The sequence below is a fragment of the Glandiceps talaboti genome, chromosome 12, assembly GCF_964340395.1.
Source record: "Glandiceps talaboti chromosome 12, keGlaTala1.1, whole genome shotgun sequence".
NCBI classification, from domain to species: domain Eukaryota; kingdom Metazoa; phylum Hemichordata; class Enteropneusta; family Spengelidae; genus Glandiceps; species Glandiceps talaboti.
The window spans coordinates 18,042,959-18,065,149 of NC_135560.1; the positions used below are offsets into that span (position 1 = coordinate 18,042,959).

Genomic DNA, 22,191 nt, shown 5'->3' on the forward strand with positions numbered 1-22,191 from the left:
GTGTCACTTCTTGACTTTATATACAAAGATTGACTGCTTGGCTGGGAGATGCTCACTGAAGCCACAATTCTTGCAAACCAGAGCTGTTATTTCTTCTGTGACACTGCCTCTCGACAGTTCCCTAAAAGAGGCTGTGGTTTACAACAATGTGAAGCCATGAATGGATTGCTTCTAATGCTGACCGTTAGGACTCTGTACTATCTCCACACTACACTGTATGTTGTTGTGTTAAACGCATGAGTCAACACAGGCAGAGCCCTATGCAACAGTATTTAATAGATTAGCAATGTTACAAATTGCTCTGTCTGTTTATTTCTATTCTCTCAATGTACAGATAATTGCAGCTGAGAGAGGACATACCCCTTACACATAAATGTTCAAATTGACATGCATTTCTGTCTATTTTGTTTAAGACAGAGTTTGCTATTGTTGATACCCGAGATATAGATGGTGTATCATTACAATGACATGGATGTGAAATGTCTTATACTAGAGTGAATATGTCGTGTCTTGATAACTGTAAAGAAGACACAAAAGATTGATGTGCACCAATTCAAGTTCATACAAAGTACAGCAGCAGATAGACTAAGACATGATACAGGCCAGACAAAGGAACTTTCCATTGCAAAATATATGTTTATTGTCAATAAGTTTGTCAAGAGTAAAGTTCAGCACCTTTATGAGAACAAAGATCTATCTTTACTATAAAGTATAAAGGTGATTCTAAATATCCCATTCCAGATATGTGAAGACACAAATTTGTATGTCTTAACTAGTATATCCAAATATAACATCAAAAGTACAATGTACATGATAGTGAGAGAAAGAGAAAGAGAAAAAAAGCCCAAACTGGTGATCTAATGCCTGCCCAGACTTGGGGTATACTGCTGTAAATCACACATAAAATATGTCTCCAAGTATTTGATATCTTATATATAGATCCCAATCTTTCTCTGAAAAATTGATAATTTTCAGAAACTAGCATTTGTACCAGATTTTGAATAAATTGTATATACAATAGTACCATCTTAACACATGGAAGTATACAAACAGAAAAAAATACCCTGGATGAGAATTTGTTGGAATGGAATAGTTAAATGTAAAGTTCATCCCATCGTGCAATATCAAGAATTAAATTCCATTTAACTATCACACAAACCCTTGAAGAGTTGTATATATATAGCATGCCCTCACATGACCAATTTAGCATACCCACATTCCTAATCTGATCTCTCGCTACTACAGCAGTGATTGTATGGGACTTGGCTATGGAATGTTTTGGTAGTCCACCTTATAAAATGTAAGTCCCCCATATAATTTCTGAAATGATTTCAGAGATATGATTTATGTTCAGCTGCTTGTAGTCATGTCACAACCATGGTTTGACTGGCTTCAAACTTTGCACCTGGTGACAATTTGTACCGTGATGCCGCATAGCCTGCTTCTACACATAGCATACTGGGATACTGATCATCACCAAAGTCAGACATGGCCATGGCTTTCTCCTCCCATGGATTCCATACAACTGTAAGAAGAGATGGGAGAATCAGACATGTTATCAACAAAGTTTTGACAATTTTTCCATCAAAATATTCCATACAATGGAATGACACTGAAGAACAGATACCAAACACTGTCTTACCTTTTTCTTAAAGTTTAAACTTTAAAGATTATTTATTTTCTAAAGCACCTATTCATTAATATTCGAAAGCGCTGTACATACAATAGATTTAAAACGCATGGTAAAACAATCAAACAAATAGAGTTAAAATTCTTTGCATGGATCCCACAAAACTGAAAGAATACCAGATCAGTAAATAACCATGGCAATACCAAAAGTAAGACATTTCCTTAAAAAAAACAGCAGTGTGCAGATTATAAGCAAGCCCCTCTAACCATTCAATCATCATGACTTCACATACTTCACATTTTGATATGGACATTAGAGGCAGTACTTGTTCTTACCTGTTTCAGGAAAGTTTGTTTTCTTCAGTATGAGAGACTTTCCTCCAGCCACACCAGTCACTGTGTGTTCATCAGGAGTGGCAATATACATCCTGGAGTAGAATATATTACTTGTATCAAAACTTTCGATATTTCAACAATTTAAATCTCATATTGCTATAATTAATTTGAAAATAAAAATTTACATACTGTGAATATTTAAAGCATTAATACTACAACATTGGAGACATGATTTCTTCACAGTTACAGTCACCTAATATCAATTAGACTGTGAGGGCAGTGTTCTGTCTACGATTGTTTTGAATTCCACACACAACTCGTACTAAAACACATATGTATGATAATAAATTTTCAAAATACAGAGAATTTCATTGCTAGTATTGACATCAATATGTAAGTAGAGTAAACAAAACCATAGAGAGGAACACTGGTTTGGAACATCTATCTGTTATTTAAAAGTTGAAAGTAATTCATACATCCCCATGAAGGTTAAATGTCACCATCACCTTTGACCTTCCAGAGGATGCAACCGATGAGATCAAAGGTGAAGCAAAAGCCATTGACAGCAGGGACATAATATGTTGTGATTCCAGTTTACAATATGTAAATTACTATGGCATCAATACTTTTGATCAGTTTTCTTCTCATTGGCTTTATTAGAGATTTTCAGCAAAAGAATTATAAACCATAAAAGGCAACATTTGTCCACATTACAGACCTGTCATAATTTTCAGCCACTGATACCAACTCTCTTTCTTCAGTAAACATATTTCCATCACGTAGCTGGGGGAAAAAAATTGTGATTTTGTTAATTTTACAAACTGGACAAATAACTCTTGTATGTCAAAATATTATAAAAGAAGAACAACTCAACAGTAATGTATGTTTTTTCAAATATTTGAAATATTACCAGCTTTGAAAATCAATATATGTCATAAATTTTTTGTTGACCTTTGCCCTTTTCCATGACAACCAAGAACAGAGGTCAAGGTTCAACAAACACTGTCACATGAACAAACGAAATAATACACATCAATCATTGCATCTTTAGTGTTAATATTTATTACTTACAATGACAGAACAGTTATTTTATTAATGTATGAGATCAAGGGTTGATGAAGCGCTATAGGTACAGTTTGGCCATTTGGGCAGAGTAGTCAGAAGTGACCTATGTATGTATTGTCTTCTAGTTTCATAATTTTGCAATTTGAGGGGTTCAGTCCTCCCTCACCATTTGAGTCACAGGTGATGTCATCCATGCAAACCACAACTTATAATGGATCATGACTTTAACAGGGAGGGTTAAAATATGATATGATGTGATGTGATATGTATGATATATATATGATACAATACGATATGATACGATGTAATGTGATATGATGCAATGCGATACGATGCAATACGATACGATATGATACGATACGATATGATAAGATACAATACGATACAAAATGATACGATATGATACGATACGATATGATAAGATACAATACGATACAAAATGATACGATATGATATGATACAATACAATACGATATGATATGATACGAAACGAACCGATATTATATCATATTAAAAAGATTTATGGAGTGCCTAGTATCCAATAGAAATGCTATCTGGTGTACTACAAAAGCAGGTCATAGATAAAGCTCTCTGGAAAAAATTTTTTTTTTGAATTTTTAAAACAAGGGAGACCAATAGCACAATCTTCAAACAACCCTGTTACCTGTCACTTGACTAACATACGATAAGCATGACTGACAGTAAAGAGCAAAAAATTACCATGATACTTTTCAGGACGGCTGAGCCTATCTCAACTTTTCAGGACAGCTGAGCCTATCTCAACGTTTCAGGACGGCTGAGCATATCTCACAGACATACCTTATCTGAGTACTGGAGACCTTTCAGTCCAGACACTGTTGTCTTGGTAACATCTGGCACCTGGATGTATGTATGGAGAAGACAAGTGAAATCAAACTCACCAGAACCTTTCAGAATAAAAATATGTAGAGATCATTAGATTTAAGGAAAAAAACAAAAATTTGTAGGAAATTACGTAATGATGTAATGTACGTAACCTTTTTAAAGATTTTCTTTTCTGAAATGTTTTCACACATAAAAATTTGTCAAATATTATGTTGAGAAATTATTAAAAATTCCAAACCCTTTTACCATGGTTATCAAAGTTGTCAATTCTATTTACTTCACGATTAGTCACACAAAACCACTAACTACAAGACTACTTCTTAACATTCAGGTTATTGTTTACCTGTATTATCAACAGAAAAGTTCATCTGAAATTCACATTCTCTGAGCAGCAATGTGTATGTAACCTTGAACCTGTAAAGAAATAGATGGATATGATGAATATGTAAAACCTTGAACTTGAAATAGGGGCATTGCTACTTCCTGTATAATTTTGAAATGTACTCCTTGAACTTGAAATAGGGGGCATTGGTACTTCCTGTATCATTTTGAATGTACACCTTGAACTTGAAATGGGGGCATTGGTTTTTCCTGTATCATTTTGTCATTTTGAAATGTACAAGGAAAGAGACCCAAAATGATGGGCCAGTCAAGTGACACAAAGAAGGAAAGGAAATACATGCAAAACTACCAATATTAAAGTTTCAATATAGTTGCAATGTAATCAAACCACAAAAAATTTTGATCGGCTGAAAATGATTTTTTTTAATGTGAGCTCTAGAGCACAAAATCACAGATGGGGTGTGGATAGTCATGCTGATACTTTTGGTCATGCATAACAGGTATCATGTGTGCTTCTACAGTGTACAGTGATATATGTCATCATGTCATCCCACTGTGGCTTTGTTTAGTCACTTTGACTGGCAAGTGAGATTATACAGCATGGAGAAAATTTCCATTACTTTTTACAAATTGTTTCACATAGACACATTGTTGAAATGAATACCAAAAAGCACAGTTGTCAACATTGTTGGTGGTTTTGGAGTTTGTTTTTTTATTCTCTATATTTTAAGATTTACTTATGGTTCCACATCTTTCTTGTCTCCTCACTGTCTTCCAATGTAAACACAGCTGATACATCACCCTGTGAGTCCTGTCACATCAAAGTAATAACCATAACATTTTAGTAGCAATTAAGTTTTTATGTACTTATTTTGAATTGTAAACTTGATGATTTTGAATTCTATCAACTTCAAGTTTATTTGTGGATTTGTTCATTACAAAAAAATATTGCAATTGGAGAGGAGATGAAATAGCGAGCTCTCATTGACAGTTTACTAATGTTTACCAAATGTTACATCACAAATGTATTCTTCATCGCCATGTGATTTTAATCTAGAAGTCAAGTTCAAACACTCACAACATACAACATTTCGGTCAGAATGGACTTTTTATGTTCATTTCTGATATTTTACATAACAATGTTTCATGCTTAAAATGGAGAGCTCTATAATACTGCATAGAAATGGTTTCCAGTACTGTACAAGGAGTTTCATAGTTACCTTTGATGGGGGTTGACTCAGTGTCCATCTACTAATCCTGGCAAAGCCATGTTGGGGACCTAGGTCCCAGGGTCCAAAATTTGCTGGGAAAAAAAATGAGAAAAAGTAAATTCTGTCAGGGGGTTTTTATGACACAATCTAAGCTACACAATGGTGGAAAGCAATTTGAAATGATGGCAGATGGTATGGCTTTGAATATTTGTGAAGCAATAATCAGTTACTCAAATGTTTCTCCTCAATCAACACATACATGTAGTGTAAGTATCACCAGCATAATTCCCTTTCTTGTCTATTCTCAGGTTCCTTTGTTGAAGTTAATCAGTCACAGATACATAAACTCAGCTGGGGAGTGCAAATGACAAGGTTGATTTTACTGATTAATTAACACATGTAAAAATATCATCAATTTGAAGACTGTCCTTCACATGTGCCAAAACTTAATAAATTGGTATTTTGTTAGTCACTGAGTACATAGATATGTACAATTACTTATACATAGATATGTACAATTACTTATACATAGATATGTACAATTACTTACACATAGATATATACAATTACTTATACATAGATATATACAATTACTTACACATAGATATATACAATTACTTATACATAGATATGTACAATTACTTAGACATAGATATGTACAATTACTTATACATAGATATGTACAATTACTTATACATAGATATGTACAATTACTTATACATAGATATGTACAATTACTTATACATAGATATATACAATTACTTATACATAGATATATACAATTACTTATACATAGATATGTACAATTACTTATACATAGATATGTACAATTACTTATACATAGATATATACAATTACTTATACATAGATATATACAATTACTTATACATAGATATGTACAATTACTTACACATAGATATGTACAATTACTTAGACATAGATATGTACAATTACTTATACATAGATATATACAATTACTTATACATAGATATGTACAATTACTTATACATAGATATGTACAATTACTTATACATAGATATGTACAATTACTTAGACATAGATATGTACAATTACTTATACATAGATATGTACAATTACTTATACATAGATATGTACAATTACTTATACATAGATATGTACAATTACTTATACATAGATATGTACAATTACTTATACATAGATATATACAATTACTTATACATAGATATGTACAATTACTTATACATAGATATGTACAATTACTTATACATAGATATGTACAATTACTTAGACATAGATATGTACAATTACTTATACATAGATATGTACAATTACTTATACATAGATATGTACAATTACTTATACATAGATATGTACAATTACTTAGACATAGATATGTACAATTACTTATACATAGATATATACAATTACTTATACATAGATATGTACAATTACTTATACATAGATATGTACAATTACTTATACATAGATATGTACAATTACTTATACATAGATATGTACAATTACTTATACATAGATATGTACAATTACTTACACATATATATGTACAATTACTTATACATAGATATGTACTTTTACTTAGACATAGATATATACAATTACTTATACATAGATATGTACAATTACTTATACATTCTAGTAGATATGTACTTTTACTTATACATAGATATGTACTTTTACTTATACATAGATATGTACAATTACTTATACATTCTAGTAGATATGTACTTTTACTTATACATAGATATGTACTTTTACTTATACATAGATATGTACAATTACTTACACATAGATATGTACAATTACTTAGACATAGATATGTACAATTACTTATACATAGATATGTACAATTACTTATACATAGATATGTACAATTACTTACACATAGATATGTACAATTACTTAGACATAGATATGTACAATTACTTAGACATAGATATGTACAATTACTTATACATAGATATGTACAATTACTTACACATAGATATATACAATTACTTATACATAGATATGTACAATTACTTACACATAGATATATACAATTACTTATACATAGATATGTACAATTACTTATACATAGATATATACAATTACTTATACATAGATATGTACAATTACTTATACATAGATATGTACAATTACTTACACATAGATATGTACAATTACTTATACATAGATATGTACAATCACTTATACATAGATATACATAGATATATACAATTACTTACACATAGATATATACAATTACTTATACATAGATATGTACAATTACTTAGACATAGATATGTACAATTACTTATACATAGATATATACAATTACTTATACATAGATATATACAATTACTTAGACATAGATATGTACAATCACTTATACATAGATATATACAATTACTTATACATAGATATGTACAATTACTTATACATAGATATGTACAATTACTTATACATAGCTATGTACAATTACTTATACATAGATATATACAATTACTTATACATAGATATGTACAATTACTTACACATAGATATGTACAATTACTTATACATAGATATGTACAATTACTTATACATAGATATGTACAATTACTTAGACATAGATATGTACAATTACTTATACATAGATATATACAATTACTTATACATAGATATGTACAATTACTTATACATAGATATATACAATTACTTATACATAGATATATACAATTACTTATACTTACGAAAAACTACAGGAATACCTCCTCTGATTGCTTTTTTGTTATCATAAACAGCTTTATTACTGTAATCAAATCAAACAATAGAATGTTGGCATATGGATAATATGTAACAAAGAAAAGTACAAACAGTAAAAAAATTTTTAGAAATGAACACAATTTTGTCCACAGAGAATCTTTGTATAAAGTGTAGGAACTCTGGTTGATCTACTGAAGTAGTATAGAATCAGTCTTGCTCAGTCAGGCTGGAGAAACTGACCGGTCTATCTCAATGTTTGAGCTCACCAATCAAGTTTCCAATTTGCATTTCAGTGTGTCATCATACCATGGCATAAAAACTGTCAATGATTTTTATTTAATTGAAAATCAAACATGTATGAAATATGTAGTTTTCTAAATATAATCTGTGTGTGATAGAATGGCATCTTTTTACTCTCTGTATTACCCTGTGCGAAAACCAAACAGAAAATTGTGGCAACAAAAGTAGGTGTTCAACATTGATCAAATATCCGGATATCTCAAAGAAGCAAAGAAAAAAAAGTTGCCAGCATAGGCGAAGGAGAAAAAAAATAATTCACAGGCAAACAGGTGGCAAAAAAAATAATGACTCTCCACCAATCTTCCAAGCCCCCCCCCCAGGATATCGAATGGTCTACCCCTTTTAAGTGAAAGTTCATTGATTTGTTACAGCGCCCTCAACCCATCAAATATCTCCATAACCTCTCTGGAGAGTCGGAGTAAAATAATAATGAATTACAGTAACGAATCTTGCGAAATTTAATGAGCCAAATTATTTTTCAAAAACCTAACACACCCAAAAATTACAATACACAACACAATTTATCATACTTTCATCAATTAAATGATGGCAGAAATTCGTAATCTGCATGGCATTGGAATCTGATGGAATACCCGCTTTACCTGATGAATATCATTTCTTCTCCATTACACTTCCATGATATCACAGTTGCACCTATGAGAGAGTAAAATATCTTTTTTTTAAATCTAGAGTACGATATGATAGAAATAAATTCATTAAGACTCAAGAGAGAGGGACATCATTATTTTGCCGAGTTCAACACTGTGCAAAACCATTAGCTTCCGGGGGGTAGGCTCTCTAGTACGACTGCTATCCAATACAATGATGTATTCATCACATATTCACTAAATCTACCCATATTCCTCCATTATATGTTTATATTTTTTATAAACTCCTCAATTACTTGCCATATTTTTCATAAAGACACGCGAACATGTGTACTAAAGCTGCAACTTCCAGTATTGTGACATAAACAATCCCACTGTGCGACCCCCGTACCACGACCGTCAACAGCATTGTTTTTGACGTGTCATTGCTGTGGTGGTAGTACTACTAGTACTAGTGAGTGTGGTTAACCTCACTACAACGCTAACTACATCTATTTCCATACGAGCAACCTCTCGATGTTCTAGCATTCGACACTTCTACTCACCGTGTAGATGCACTGTCACTGACGTATTGGCACTCCGCTCCAAAACTACCAAATCAGACGAACTAGCCATCGTGTCGAACAAGTGTATTGTACATGTAAGTTACACTGCAAATGTTGACCTGTCGATTGATCACGTGACACATCTGATGTGCCCTTGCCGAAGGTCATGTCATTCACCACTTCACCATGTATGTATATACTAAAGAACTAAAGTCTTATATCGATTTATTGACATAGTGACTTATAATTACATAACGACAAACAAATAGCAAAAACAAACTGAGAACATACAGTTCATTCAAGACTCACTTCAAGCTTGAAGAATACTTAACTAAGTTGAATAACAGTAAACGTAATGTTGTGTCGTTTCAGATTGGGCATACACAATCTAAGGATAGAAAAAGGAAGACACTTAAAATTTTTCCTAGAGGAAAGAACGTGTATAATTTGTAAGTCAAATAATGTAGAAGATGAGGCACACTTTGTATTAACCTGCCCACAATATCACCATCATAAACAAACACCTCTGTGATTACAATTTTACATTCCCTTTATTTTTTTATTCAGCGTTTCTATCTTTACAATGTGTCTGCTGTGTATGTGCATATAGCACAACTTTGGTATATGTGAGTATGGTGGTGTAGTGTACGTATGTCTAGTCATTGGAAAAACCAAGGTCTCCCTTGTTATGATAAAACTCATACGAAATATACAGATCTTTACATATAATTATATTTTATTTGTAACTCTGTTGTGGTTCTGTATGTACGTGTACGGTTATAATCACACGGTTTTGTATAAAGGGTTTGCATTTATATATGGTACTACAAAAGTCTGGTGTACATGAAATTTTTCAAATTAATTTCTTTAGAATATAAATATTCTTGCCTTTATCATAAAAAGTTCATCCCTTAGTAAGGAATACATACTAACACCTTCCAAGTCTATTCATACATGCAGTTATCTAACGCTCAATCTGATTAAAATTCGATGTAGATATCGGTTATTCGTTCATTGCTATTTTTACCTCGATATTTTTGCTGATGTAGAGGAGGCGACCATCACGAGGAAAACGTAAACATGTAATAGGATGGTCAAATCAAGCAAAAATACCGAGGTAAAAATAACAATGAACGATTAGCCGACATCTACATCGAATTTTAATCAGATTGTCTACCGCTTTACATGTAGCACTATGCAAATGAAAGATAATATTAAATCGTAATATAATTATAAAAGAAATATATGAGACGATTTATTTGGTGAATGTGTAACAAAATAATTAAATTCAAATTAAGAGGAATCAGTAATTACAAATAACAGTTTGATTGTGACACGTAAATGTCCTCTAAAGCATTCATCACGTTTGAAACCACTCTGTTTGAAACGACGTTCATTGAAAACAAAAGTTCGGAGAATGTTAATGCGCTAACCCGAGTCCGACCACAGGGAGCTCACACCAGGAAGAGTGTTACAAACAAACAAACAAACTATTGGTCAATCAATCAATCAAACAAACAAACAAACAAACAAACACACACACACACACACACATCATAGTAAATATGTATGGGTAAATGAAATATTTCAAATTCATGAATAACCGACTGTAAACATGTATATACGGGCCTGTATACTATTAGCCTCTATTCAAATAATATACTGTATGTTTCTATATATACTATCTATACAAACAACACTGTGTTGTTTGTACAAAATAGTACATGTAGAAACATGCTATATTATTTCAATAGTATACAGGCTCGTATATACATATATACATGTTTATAGATAATTATTCATGAGTTTAAAATATTTAATTTACACATGCATGTTTGTTTGTTTGTTTGTTTGTTTGTTTGTTTGTTTGTTTGTTTGTTTGTTTGTTTGTAACATGGTTCCTTGGTTCCCTGTGGTCCGACACCCATAGATGTCAACCACAGACAACTAAAGTTAGTTGTCTGTGATGTCAAAGTAGGAAAACGTTAGTTTATCCTTTGCATTAGAGAAGGTGAATTTCAGTATGTTGTTTCCTATTATAGTGGTAGATAATCTGATTGTTCTAACGTGTAATAGTTTTACCTTATGCACTTCGCGGGCTTCACATAAATTCGTAGCAGATGCTCGTGTACGTAATTTCAACTCTTGAACGCATATCCGTACATACTATGAGTATAAAGATAATATTTAAAAAGTGTATGATTTAGATTAAAACACGTCAAAAAACGACCGTGTCAATCCATGCTATGTTAAGGATATACATTCAATGAATCCCAGAAGTCACATTTCTCTTTTAAGTAATCTTTGTCAGCTTGGTCATTCGGTGTCATCAAATGCATATAACGTCCACCTGTAGTGTTACCAAACGTCGGCCACTGAGCAAACTCCCCATTTGGTACGATGTTTGTGTCTTTTCGCCACGTGTAGTCATTTGGATTTCCTGTGTGAGCCATGTTTGACCAGTAATACACCATGCTTCGAGACAAAACTTCTTCATCAGCTGTATACTTAAAACCACCCAATGCAGCAGAGTGAAATAGGAAAGCAAGTTCAGCTCCGTGACACGAATAGTTGACACAAAACTGCCAATGTGGACCCCATCCATCGAAAGAAAGGACATGGTCGAACAGATACATCCAGACGTCACCCTGACCATGTTTTGCGATACCTCGTAGTGCTGCACGCTCAGGACAGACGAATACAATATCACTGGCAGCCTTGGACAGCGGTTCCCTTTGATCACTACCTGGTGGATCGAGAGGATACTCAGCAATGACCTTCAGGAAGTGGGTCGGGAATAGTGCAAAAATATATTCGTATACTTGTAGCGCATTCATAGGTTGTTTGAATCCCCTAAATATATTGATACGTGCTTCAGCACTTGTGCTTCCTATAATGATAGGCATTTTGTGAAAATCACCTTTGATGAAGGCATCTACAGACTGCTGCTTAATATCTTTGCCATCTACACATGGTCCCCATTGTTCGAACAGTTCAAACAAATTCAATGGATTGATGATTGTACCGCCAACTTTACCCTGTGCCACGTGAATGTCTTCAGGTGACTTGGAACGCATACATTTCAGATCACCATGGGAACAGTTCAAAGCATCGGCGAAGTCGTTACCAAGAATGATAGCCTCGAAGTCTTTCTTAAACGGCACAGAGAACGGAAAACTTTCAATAATACCACGATGAAAAAGGTTTCCACTGCCAGGTGACGTCAGATGTATTGCAACAGATTGCGAACCAGCACTTTGACCAAATAACGTGACCTAAACGTTGAAGAAAAATAATTACAATAAACGTAGGGAATAACATGTAGTCCGTTCTTACGTCTGAATCAGCATTTTATAGATTAATAATATACGTAGAAATTGGCAACGTCTAACTACTGTAATATTTTTCTTGCTTGTGAGCTGCTGAGATTCACAGAGTACTAGTGCATTATAAAAATGTGTACATATTTACCCTGTTGGGGTCTCCTCCAAATGAAGCAATGTTAGTTTGAACCCATTGTAACGCCAGACGTTGGTCCAAGATGCCATAATTACCAGTCGCATCTTCACTGCTATTACCAGTGACTAAGAACCCAAATGCACCTGTAAAACATACGAAAACAATACGTTGTGATAAATGAGTGTAACTTACCTGGATTCTCTCAATGAAGCTTCCTATTTATCAAAAGTCGCCCTTTAAAACGAGTTTATTTCTTTGGATGGAAATCAAAACATTTTGTATCACCATGCAGGTACAGTCGGCTCGTCAATTTTCTCAATTGAATCGAAAAAGTTAACAAGAATAGTTCATGAACTTTTTTGGCACAGCTTTTAGTTATCTTGATAGTTAATGGCTGAAAGTGTAAGCTGTTCGTGTTTGCCCTCTCATAATTCAGTGTCCTGCCTTCCCACTAGATCCACTTGCAAACTGCCATGAAATATGCGTCCGTCACCCTTTCCCCCTCTCCTATATGTACATACTCCCCACGACCGTCTCCCCATCATTCAGCTTCACCCCCCTTCCCTTTCAAAACGATACTTACATTAAAGTTTGTAAAAACAGCAATGAATCACTATAATATTATTCAACTCTTCTAACTTCAACAACGCACAATTTTTGCCCTCATTGCCGATAAGCTTACCTTTCCCTTCTCCACTCGTCTATCATACAAGTTTTGCCAAACGAAATATTGCCTGTTCCCCCTCCCACTGACTAATGCAAAGGATCGATAGTACAGTACGAATTAAACACCTACCTAATCTATAGTTTATAAGTACTGAAATAGTATCAGTATGGTTCGCATAGTATCTACCGTCTGTCAAGTCTGTATATCCACTGCCTTCCATGAAGGCACCACCATGCAAAAACATCATTACTGGGAACTTTGAACTAGTGGTCGCAGTCCGGGGTGTAAAGATAGTCAGGTATAGACAATCTTCACTGACCTGTAAAAGTATCAAAACAAACATGCAGGGCTACTCGTTAAAGTGTCTTATGATATAAGTGTCCTCAGAATGATGTCTTAGATTTGTTTCCATTTCAAAATCAGACCAATGTTGCTCTCAAAATGTGATTGCCAATCAAACCAGAATTTTGAAATGGATTCCTTCAAATGATCTATAAATTTAAACCGAGTCCTTTTTTTAAAAAAAAAAGCTCTCATAGTTCAATGACTTTTATTAAATTATCAAACCAGGATGTATTACGAATACTAAGCATACGTAATATGGAATTAAAAAAATCTAAACATATTTACGCACGGTAGCAGGACAAGTATGTGGTGGTGTTCCACAGTGTTGATAACACCCAGGAGGAGCCTTCACAGCCTGGAATACTGTAGGACTCCAACTCTTGACAGGCAGAGCATGACGCCATCTCATATCCCCTATGGGTGGAACAGCGTAGGGAATACCAAAGAACACGTTAGCTTCATCTAGGTATACTCCTTCCACTTGTCCGTTTGGGGTTTTAACAATTGGTCCATTTGCGCCGATAGACTCATCTACTCGGATACAAATACATAGAAGAATGGTAGTAATATACGACCACATACTAGTATTATACACAAATATCGTAAACATTCATCAGGTCAACCTCCTGAAGCCAAAACTGTTGGCGGATGAAAGGTCGATTTAGGACACCTGTCCTATTGTATGTTTATATGTTGGCCAGTTAATAATCTATCAACTTGGTGAAGGTACCGATTAGAGTAATCACACCGGTCTGTGAACATGATATGGGCAGGACATGTACAGGTTGAGAGAACCAAGACAGTGCTGGTTGATAGTGTTGGTTGTCTGAGGTATATAGGTATAGGTATACAGAAAACACTTCGCATCGATTGGCTTTGACTATAAACAATAAGAGATTCTTCTATTGTCTATGCTTTGGCATGCAAAAATGGCTTAGCTTGTATTTGCATGTCAGTTGCTTCATTTATTGTATGTCTGTACTGACCAATTACTAAAACAAAATTATTTAATCAAATAGTACATAATAAAGCCCCCCCCCCCCCGTGGACATTAGTATCATAATACTATACAGTTATTACCCCTGACACCGTGTCATATTATTTTATGCATTAGTTTCGAAATAATGCTGATATTTAGAAAATGATTTAAATGACAATATTCATTATGCAAATCAATATGAACAGATTCGCCAAAATGAGCATAGCATATTGTTTCATTCATACAAATATATTTGCCAATAATTGATTCGTTTGTCGAGTGTTGTGTCATTTAATCAAGTCATTCATATATAGAAATAAACATTTTTTTAAATCATATACAAATTAGGATAATTAATAACTTTATACAAGAATTCCACTAAAAAAAACCAATGGTTCCTTAACGTACAGAACCACATAAAATTATTTGTAAAGTTTTAATTTCATTTAATGCAGTAGTTTTGAAATACTAGTGACAAATAGCAACACAGTACTCATACCACTTTATAGTTGGACATTCAGTGTGTGTTAGAATCATTGCACAGTTGACGACAGTCACGAGACTGATAAGTTCAGAACTACTGATGGCACAACTGGTGACAATGGTAGGGTGTCAAAATCACAAAATAATGCGAAGGTAGATCTAGACAAAGAAGGAACCATTTAAAAACAGTTACTGTCCTTCCAATATAACAAAAATGTGCTTGTAATTAATATATATTTGTGTGTGTGTGTGTGTGTGTGTGTGTGTGTGTGTGTGTGTGTGTGTGTGTGTGTGTGTGTGTGTACGTACGTGTATTGCCGCTCTACATACATATGTATTGAGCACTGTTTACTCCAGTATAGACATATTACATATACTGAGTTTATATATATATAATAACCAGATTTAAACTGATGATACCAGGGTAGTCATGTCTCATAAAGCTTATTGATATAACTCTTAGTTTTAATGACTCATTTGCATAATGAATGATTTTCATTAATTAGGCTATATCTTAAAAATGCACACTTGAAATTCAATATTTCATATATACTTCAAAAATAAGTAATCGCACATGTGCTGAAAAGCTTGGTAATGTGGCTTTTAGTTTTAAGGATCCATTTGCATAACTAATGATTTTGAGTAATTAGGCCATATGTACTCTTCAAATTGAATTATATTTGGTACATACTTCAAACATAACTAATCGCATATGTTCTGTTGCATTCCAATAATTATTGTCTGTAGGAACAAAAATGTAAAGACATAAATCTCGTTGACACTTGATGACAACTGAATGCGTCATGGGGTCACGTGTACTGTATAGTAATAAGGTGAGGACGGTTGCTCTCTTTACACCAGGATTAGCTTTACAGGACTACGTGTAGTTATATTACTGACGTTATCAAGTGACTAAAGTCCAAGACTAACATAAATTGACAAACATCAGATCATTGCTGGCTGCAGTTAATCTGTATGGTTTGTGAGTATACTTAACCTGATACTTTTAGCATATAGCTTTATCTGCATGTCGTTGAGGTGTTGATACACAGTGTCAAGATCAGATTTAAATGGTGTACAGTGTACAGGTGTAACACCTAATTTGCATATAGACGTGTTAGTAGAAACGATGTCTAGTGATTCTTATGAAGGGACGACCCAATATATAGCTTTGAAACTCTGAAAGTTTAACAAACCACTGAATCAAATAACCATTACCATTACACGACTCGGCTCACGTGTTTGTAGAACTTCAAAGTTTACACCTAGTTCTATTCACAATCTGTCAAAGTAAGGGTACCTGAGATTGATTAGCATCATCTTGTCAGTCAACATATATTCAAGGTCATACTTCTCTACTGTTTTTACCTTCCATAAGGGAAGAAGGGGTAATACTATGCTGTTGTCTGTCTGTCTGTCTGTCTGTCTGTCTGTCTGTCTCTGTATGTGTCTGCCTGTGGACACGATATTTCAAAAATTACTTCATGAATTATCCTTAATTTTGAAGGGAAAAAAATGCGAAGCCCGCATGAGGATATATTGCCCATCACCAGAAAAAAATATATGGGTAGGTTGAAAAGGTTTTTCATTTTTTCTGGCCTAATGTCGCATCTTTTTCAAAATAGTTGCCGAAAAGATGTCACATTCAAAGTAAAAAAAATGGATGGTGCTTTCTCAAATAAGTAACACAACAAAATAATAATTTTCTTTACCCAACTCCCAAAACTGTTATGGCCTCGTTTATGTCGGAACCAAAGACTCAGTGAATTCTCCTTGTCATTATCATTATAATGGACATTGAAGTTTGGATTTTGATGTCGAAGGTACAGCTCTGTTTACAAATTTAGGGCCATTCTTTCCATAGCAAATTGTCGCTTCAAAATGAATTGCGAAATAACGCTAGTATCGGTGCAATGAGATAAATATATCAAATAACATTTTAACCAAAGACAACGTCGAACACAAATTGAAAGAAATATCTTCAAATAATGGATCTTAAACTGCGTACCTAGTTTAATAGTTTTTCAGGGCCACCAAATTTTCCAAAAAGAGATCTGCCGTTTTATCAGCATGAACTGTTTTAATATAAGGAACAAGATGTAAATGAGATCGAGCGCATCTTTGGAGTCACTGTATGCAACAGGCGACCTCACGTTGAACGACTTTTTCCGTTTTTTTTTGTTTTTTTTGTTTTGCTTTTTTGAGTTTCACTCGCTGACTTTATAATTGCGACTTGCTATCTTCAAATGAAGGAGACTTTCAAGACTGTTACTCGCGGAAAATGCACAGTGCATGTGCGCACTTCTTTTGTACTTTCCCGCACAAAGAATTTTTAATTTGCTGCAAAAAGTTACAATTTTTAACTGGATACATTTTTATTCAAAGTTAAGCCAGGGTATAATAGCGATATAAGATACATATTAGCCAGGAGTCAGTGTACAGTCACTTAAGTGAACTATCCATTTAAATCGCGCATGCTAGGAATCGTCACGTAAATAACGATTTTAATAGCATCGCTATGTATTCAAAAAGTAGCTTTTTTCTTGTTTTTTTCCAAAATCTCAGGGGGCAGCTGCCCCCTTGCCCCCCCCCCCCCCGCAGGCTACGGTACTACAATGTATCTTAAGAATGCCAACTTCGAATTTCATGTAATTGGGTATATGTATTGATGATAATAAAGTGTACGCGTTTCTTATAGTTTTCTATTGTCCTGAGTCATTTGCATAATTAGTGATTTTTGATATTTAGGCAGAAGATATTAGAATGCATGCTTCAAATTTCGTAAACTGTAGTGCATCATACACCATCCATAACAAAACACACATGCGCTGTAAAGCTTGTTGATGTAGCTTTTAGTTTTAGTGAATACTAGTTTGCATAATTAAAGGTTTTTGATAATTAAACAAAATCTTAAGAATGTAAGTTTCAAATTTCATATAGTTTGGTGCATGCATGTACAATCACAAAGCAAACATGTATTAGGTAGTTTTTTATGTAGGTTATAATTGTGATCTGTAATTTGCATAAGTAATCACTTTTGGTAATTAGGCAATCTCTTTAGACTGCAAGCGTTTAATTTCCGATAGTTCGAGTCGTGCATTGGTGGTAAAAGGGGACATCTTATAGTTATACCTCCATAGATGAAAGAAAACAAGCCGCTATTAAACAAGCTCCAGTTTCAGCAAAAAAATCTATTCTTTCTCAAAAAGTACATTGACGTTGAATCTTTAGTTTATAGTTTAGGTACTGAAACCAGGCAGTATAATTTAGTAAAACGGAATAACAGTTTCTTTTGGTCATTGCTCACCTTTGGCCGTGACACCAGTATCTCGTGACACTTTGAACTTTGACTTGGGTTTCTTGTTATACAGTAATTTAACAGTAAGCTAGAGGGTTTGATGTTGAAGGTCAAAGGTCATATCTGCCTGCTTCCAATGTCTGCTGTCTGTGTCTGCCTGCGACTAAGTTGAAGCAGGCAGACACAGGCAGCAAACAATGGAAGCAGGCAGAAATGACCTTTGACCTTGAACATCGAACCCTCTAGCTTACTGTCAAATTACTGTATAGCAAGAAACAAGGACTTTACCTTTCTTTATCAGTTTCACAGACTTTCAGAAGTGATAAATCATAGAAGTACCATAATATAAGACATAAATGAAAACCTGAAGTAACTTTTAAAAAAAAAATATTCCTATGCAATGTGATATTTACATGTTGTAAGTATTAACCAAACAATTATTTTCTCCCAATGCAAGAGTACTGTGTATTCACCATGCTTCAAAATACAGCTCTATGAAATTTGTATTATTAAAATTGGTTGTACTTAAATATTGTCTTTTACACCCTTCAAAGAGTTCACTATAATAATGGGAATGTTACTAATTCATGGAAAGATGGGGTGCATTATGGGAAATTTCACTATTTCATACACAATTGAAATTCACTTTTCTCAGAAACCATTGAGTGTGCACACTATTCACGTATTAGGCCTAGTACACTACTATATGAGCTATCAAATGATATATGTGACTTTATATAAATTTCGTCTTTCATACCCAGCAGACACACTTTTAATTAAGAAATTATAGGAATATTTACAAATTTTGATGAAACTGCACATGCGTTTTCTTGCAAACAATTGAGTGTGCACATTATTCATATAGTAGGCTTAATAAAGTTATATATAAGCTATGACATGATATATTTCACTTTTGATAGATTTCGTCGTTCACACCCAGCAGACACAGAAACATGTGGTGCATTCTGGGAAATTTCATTATTTCATACACAAATCAAAATCATTTTTCTAGCAAACCATTGAGTGTGCACACTATTCATGTATTAGGCCTAGTACACTACTATATGAGCTATTCAAGAATATATGTGACTTTATATAAATTTCGTCTTTCATACCCAGCAGACACACCTTCATTCAGGAAATTATAGGAATATTTACAAATTTTGAGGAAACTGCACATGCGTTTTCTTGCAAACAATTGAGTGTGCACATTACTCATATAGTAGGCTTAATACAGTTATATATAAGCTATAACATGATATATTTCACTTTTGATAAATTTCATCGTTGATACCCAGCAGACACAGAAAGATGTGATGCATTATGGGATATTTCATTATTTCATACAAAAATCAAATTCACTTTTCTAGCAAACCATTGAGTGTGCACACTATTCATGTATTAGGCCTAGTACACTACTATATGAGCTATTCAAGAATATACGTGACTTTATATAAATTTCGTCTTTCATACCCAGCAGACACACTTTTATTTAGGAAATTATAGGAATATTTACAAATTTTGATGAAACTACACGTGCATTTTCTGGCAAACAATTGAGTGTGCACACTATTCACCTATTAGGCCTAGTACAATATCATATCAGCTATTATATGATATATGTGACTTTATATAAATTTTGTCTTTCATACCCAGCAGACACACTTTTATTTATACAATTATAGCAATATTTACAAGTTTTGACGAAACTGCACATGTGTTTTCTTGCAAACAATTGAGTGTGCACATTATTCATATAGTAGGCTTAATACAGTTATATATAAGCTATGACATGATATATTTCACTTTTGATAAATTTCATCGTTGATACCCAGCAGACACAGAAAGATGTGATGCATTATGGGAAATTTCACTATTTCAAACACAAATCAAATTCACTCTTCTAGCGAACCATTGAGTGTGCACACTATTCACGTATTAGGCCACGTACACTACTATATGAGCTATTATATGATATATGTGACTTTATATAAATTTCTTCTTTCATACCCAGCAGACACACGTACATGTACACCTTCATTCAGGAAATTATAGCAATATTTACAAATTTTGGGTAAACTGCACATGCGTTTTCATGCAAACAATTGAGTGTGCACATTATTCATATAGTAGTGTTAATAAAGTTATATATAAGCTATAACATGATATATTTCACTTTTGATAAATTTCGTCATTGATACCCAGCAGACATAGAAAGATGTGATGCATTATGGGAAATTTCACTATTTCAAACACAAATCAAATTCACTTTTCTAGTAAACCATTGAGTGTGCACACTATTCACATATTAGGACTAGTACACTACTATATGAGCTATTGTATGATATATGTGACTTTATATAAATTTCGTCTTTCATACCCAGCAGACACACTTTTATTTAGGAAATTATATAGGAATATTTACAAATTTTGATGAAACTACACACGCGTTTTCTTGCAAACAATTGAGTGTGCACACTATTCACCTATTAGGCCTAGTACAATATCATATCAGCTATTATATGATATATGTGACTTTATATAAATTTTGTCTTTCATACCCAGCAGACACAGAAAGATATGGTGCATTCTGGGAAATTTCATTATTTCATACACAAATGAAATTCACTATTCGAGCAAACCATTGAGTGTGCACACTATTCACGTATTAGGCCTAGTACACTACTATATGAGTTATTAAATGATATATGTTACTTTATATAAATTTCGTCTTCCATACCCAGCAGACAGACTTTTATTCATACAATTATAGGAATATTTACAAATTTTGATGAACTGCACATGCGTTTTCTTGCAAACAATTGAGTGTGCACATTATTCATATAGTAGGCTTAATACACTTATATATAAGCTATAACATGATATATTTCACTTTTGATAAATTTCGTCGTTCACACCCAGCAGACACAGAAAGCTGTGATGCATTATGGGAAATTTCACTATTTCATACACAAATGAAATTCACTTTTCTAGCAAGCCATTCAGTGTGCACACTATTCACGTATTAGGCCTAGTACACTACTATATGAGCTATTATATGATATATGTGACTTTATATAAATTTCGTCTTTCATACCCACCAGACACACTTTTATTTATACAATTATAGGAATATTTACAAATTTTGATGAAACTACACATGCGTTTTCTTGCAAACAATTGAGTGTGCACACTATTCACCTATTAGGCCTAGTACAATATCATTTTAGCTATTATATGATATATGTGACTTTATATAAATTTCGTCAGTGATACCCAGCAGACACAGAAACATATGGTCAGTCTGGGAAATTTCATTATTTCATACACAAA

The 22,191-nt window shown here is 33.4% G+C and overlaps 2 protein-coding genes across 2 annotated transcripts; both read right to left on the reverse strand.

The window, feature by feature from the left end:
* Window positions 1–630: 630 nt before the first annotated feature.
* LOC144443549 (uncharacterized) lies at window positions 631–9,747 on the reverse strand. The gene is made up of 10 exons (XM_078133076.1): window positions 9,628–9,747; window positions 9,077–9,128; window positions 8,162–8,220; window positions 5,457–5,539; window positions 4,974–5,047; window positions 4,238–4,308; window positions 3,850–3,956; window positions 2,684–2,748; window positions 1,966–2,057; window positions 631–1,525 (listed from the first exon to the last, which is right to left on the reverse strand). The coding sequence occupies exons 1-10, from the start codon at window positions 9,695–9,697 to the stop codon at window positions 1,365–1,367; spliced, it is 834 nt and encodes a 277-aa protein (XP_077989202.1). The 5' UTR covers window positions 9,698–9,747; the 3' UTR covers window positions 631–1,364.
* Window positions 9,748–11,876: 2,129 nt separating this feature from the next.
* LOC144443042 (cAMP-regulated D2 protein-like) lies at window positions 11,877–14,678 on the reverse strand. The gene is made up of 4 exons (XM_078132415.1): window positions 14,388–14,678; window positions 13,883–14,072; window positions 13,099–13,229; window positions 11,877–12,902 (listed from the first exon to the last, which is right to left on the reverse strand). Exons 1-4 carry the CDS (start codon window positions 14,676–14,678, stop codon window positions 11,877–11,879), a joined length of 1,638 nt encoding a protein of 545 aa, XP_077988541.1.
* Between the last annotated feature and the right edge of the window lie 7,513 nt (window positions 14,679–22,191).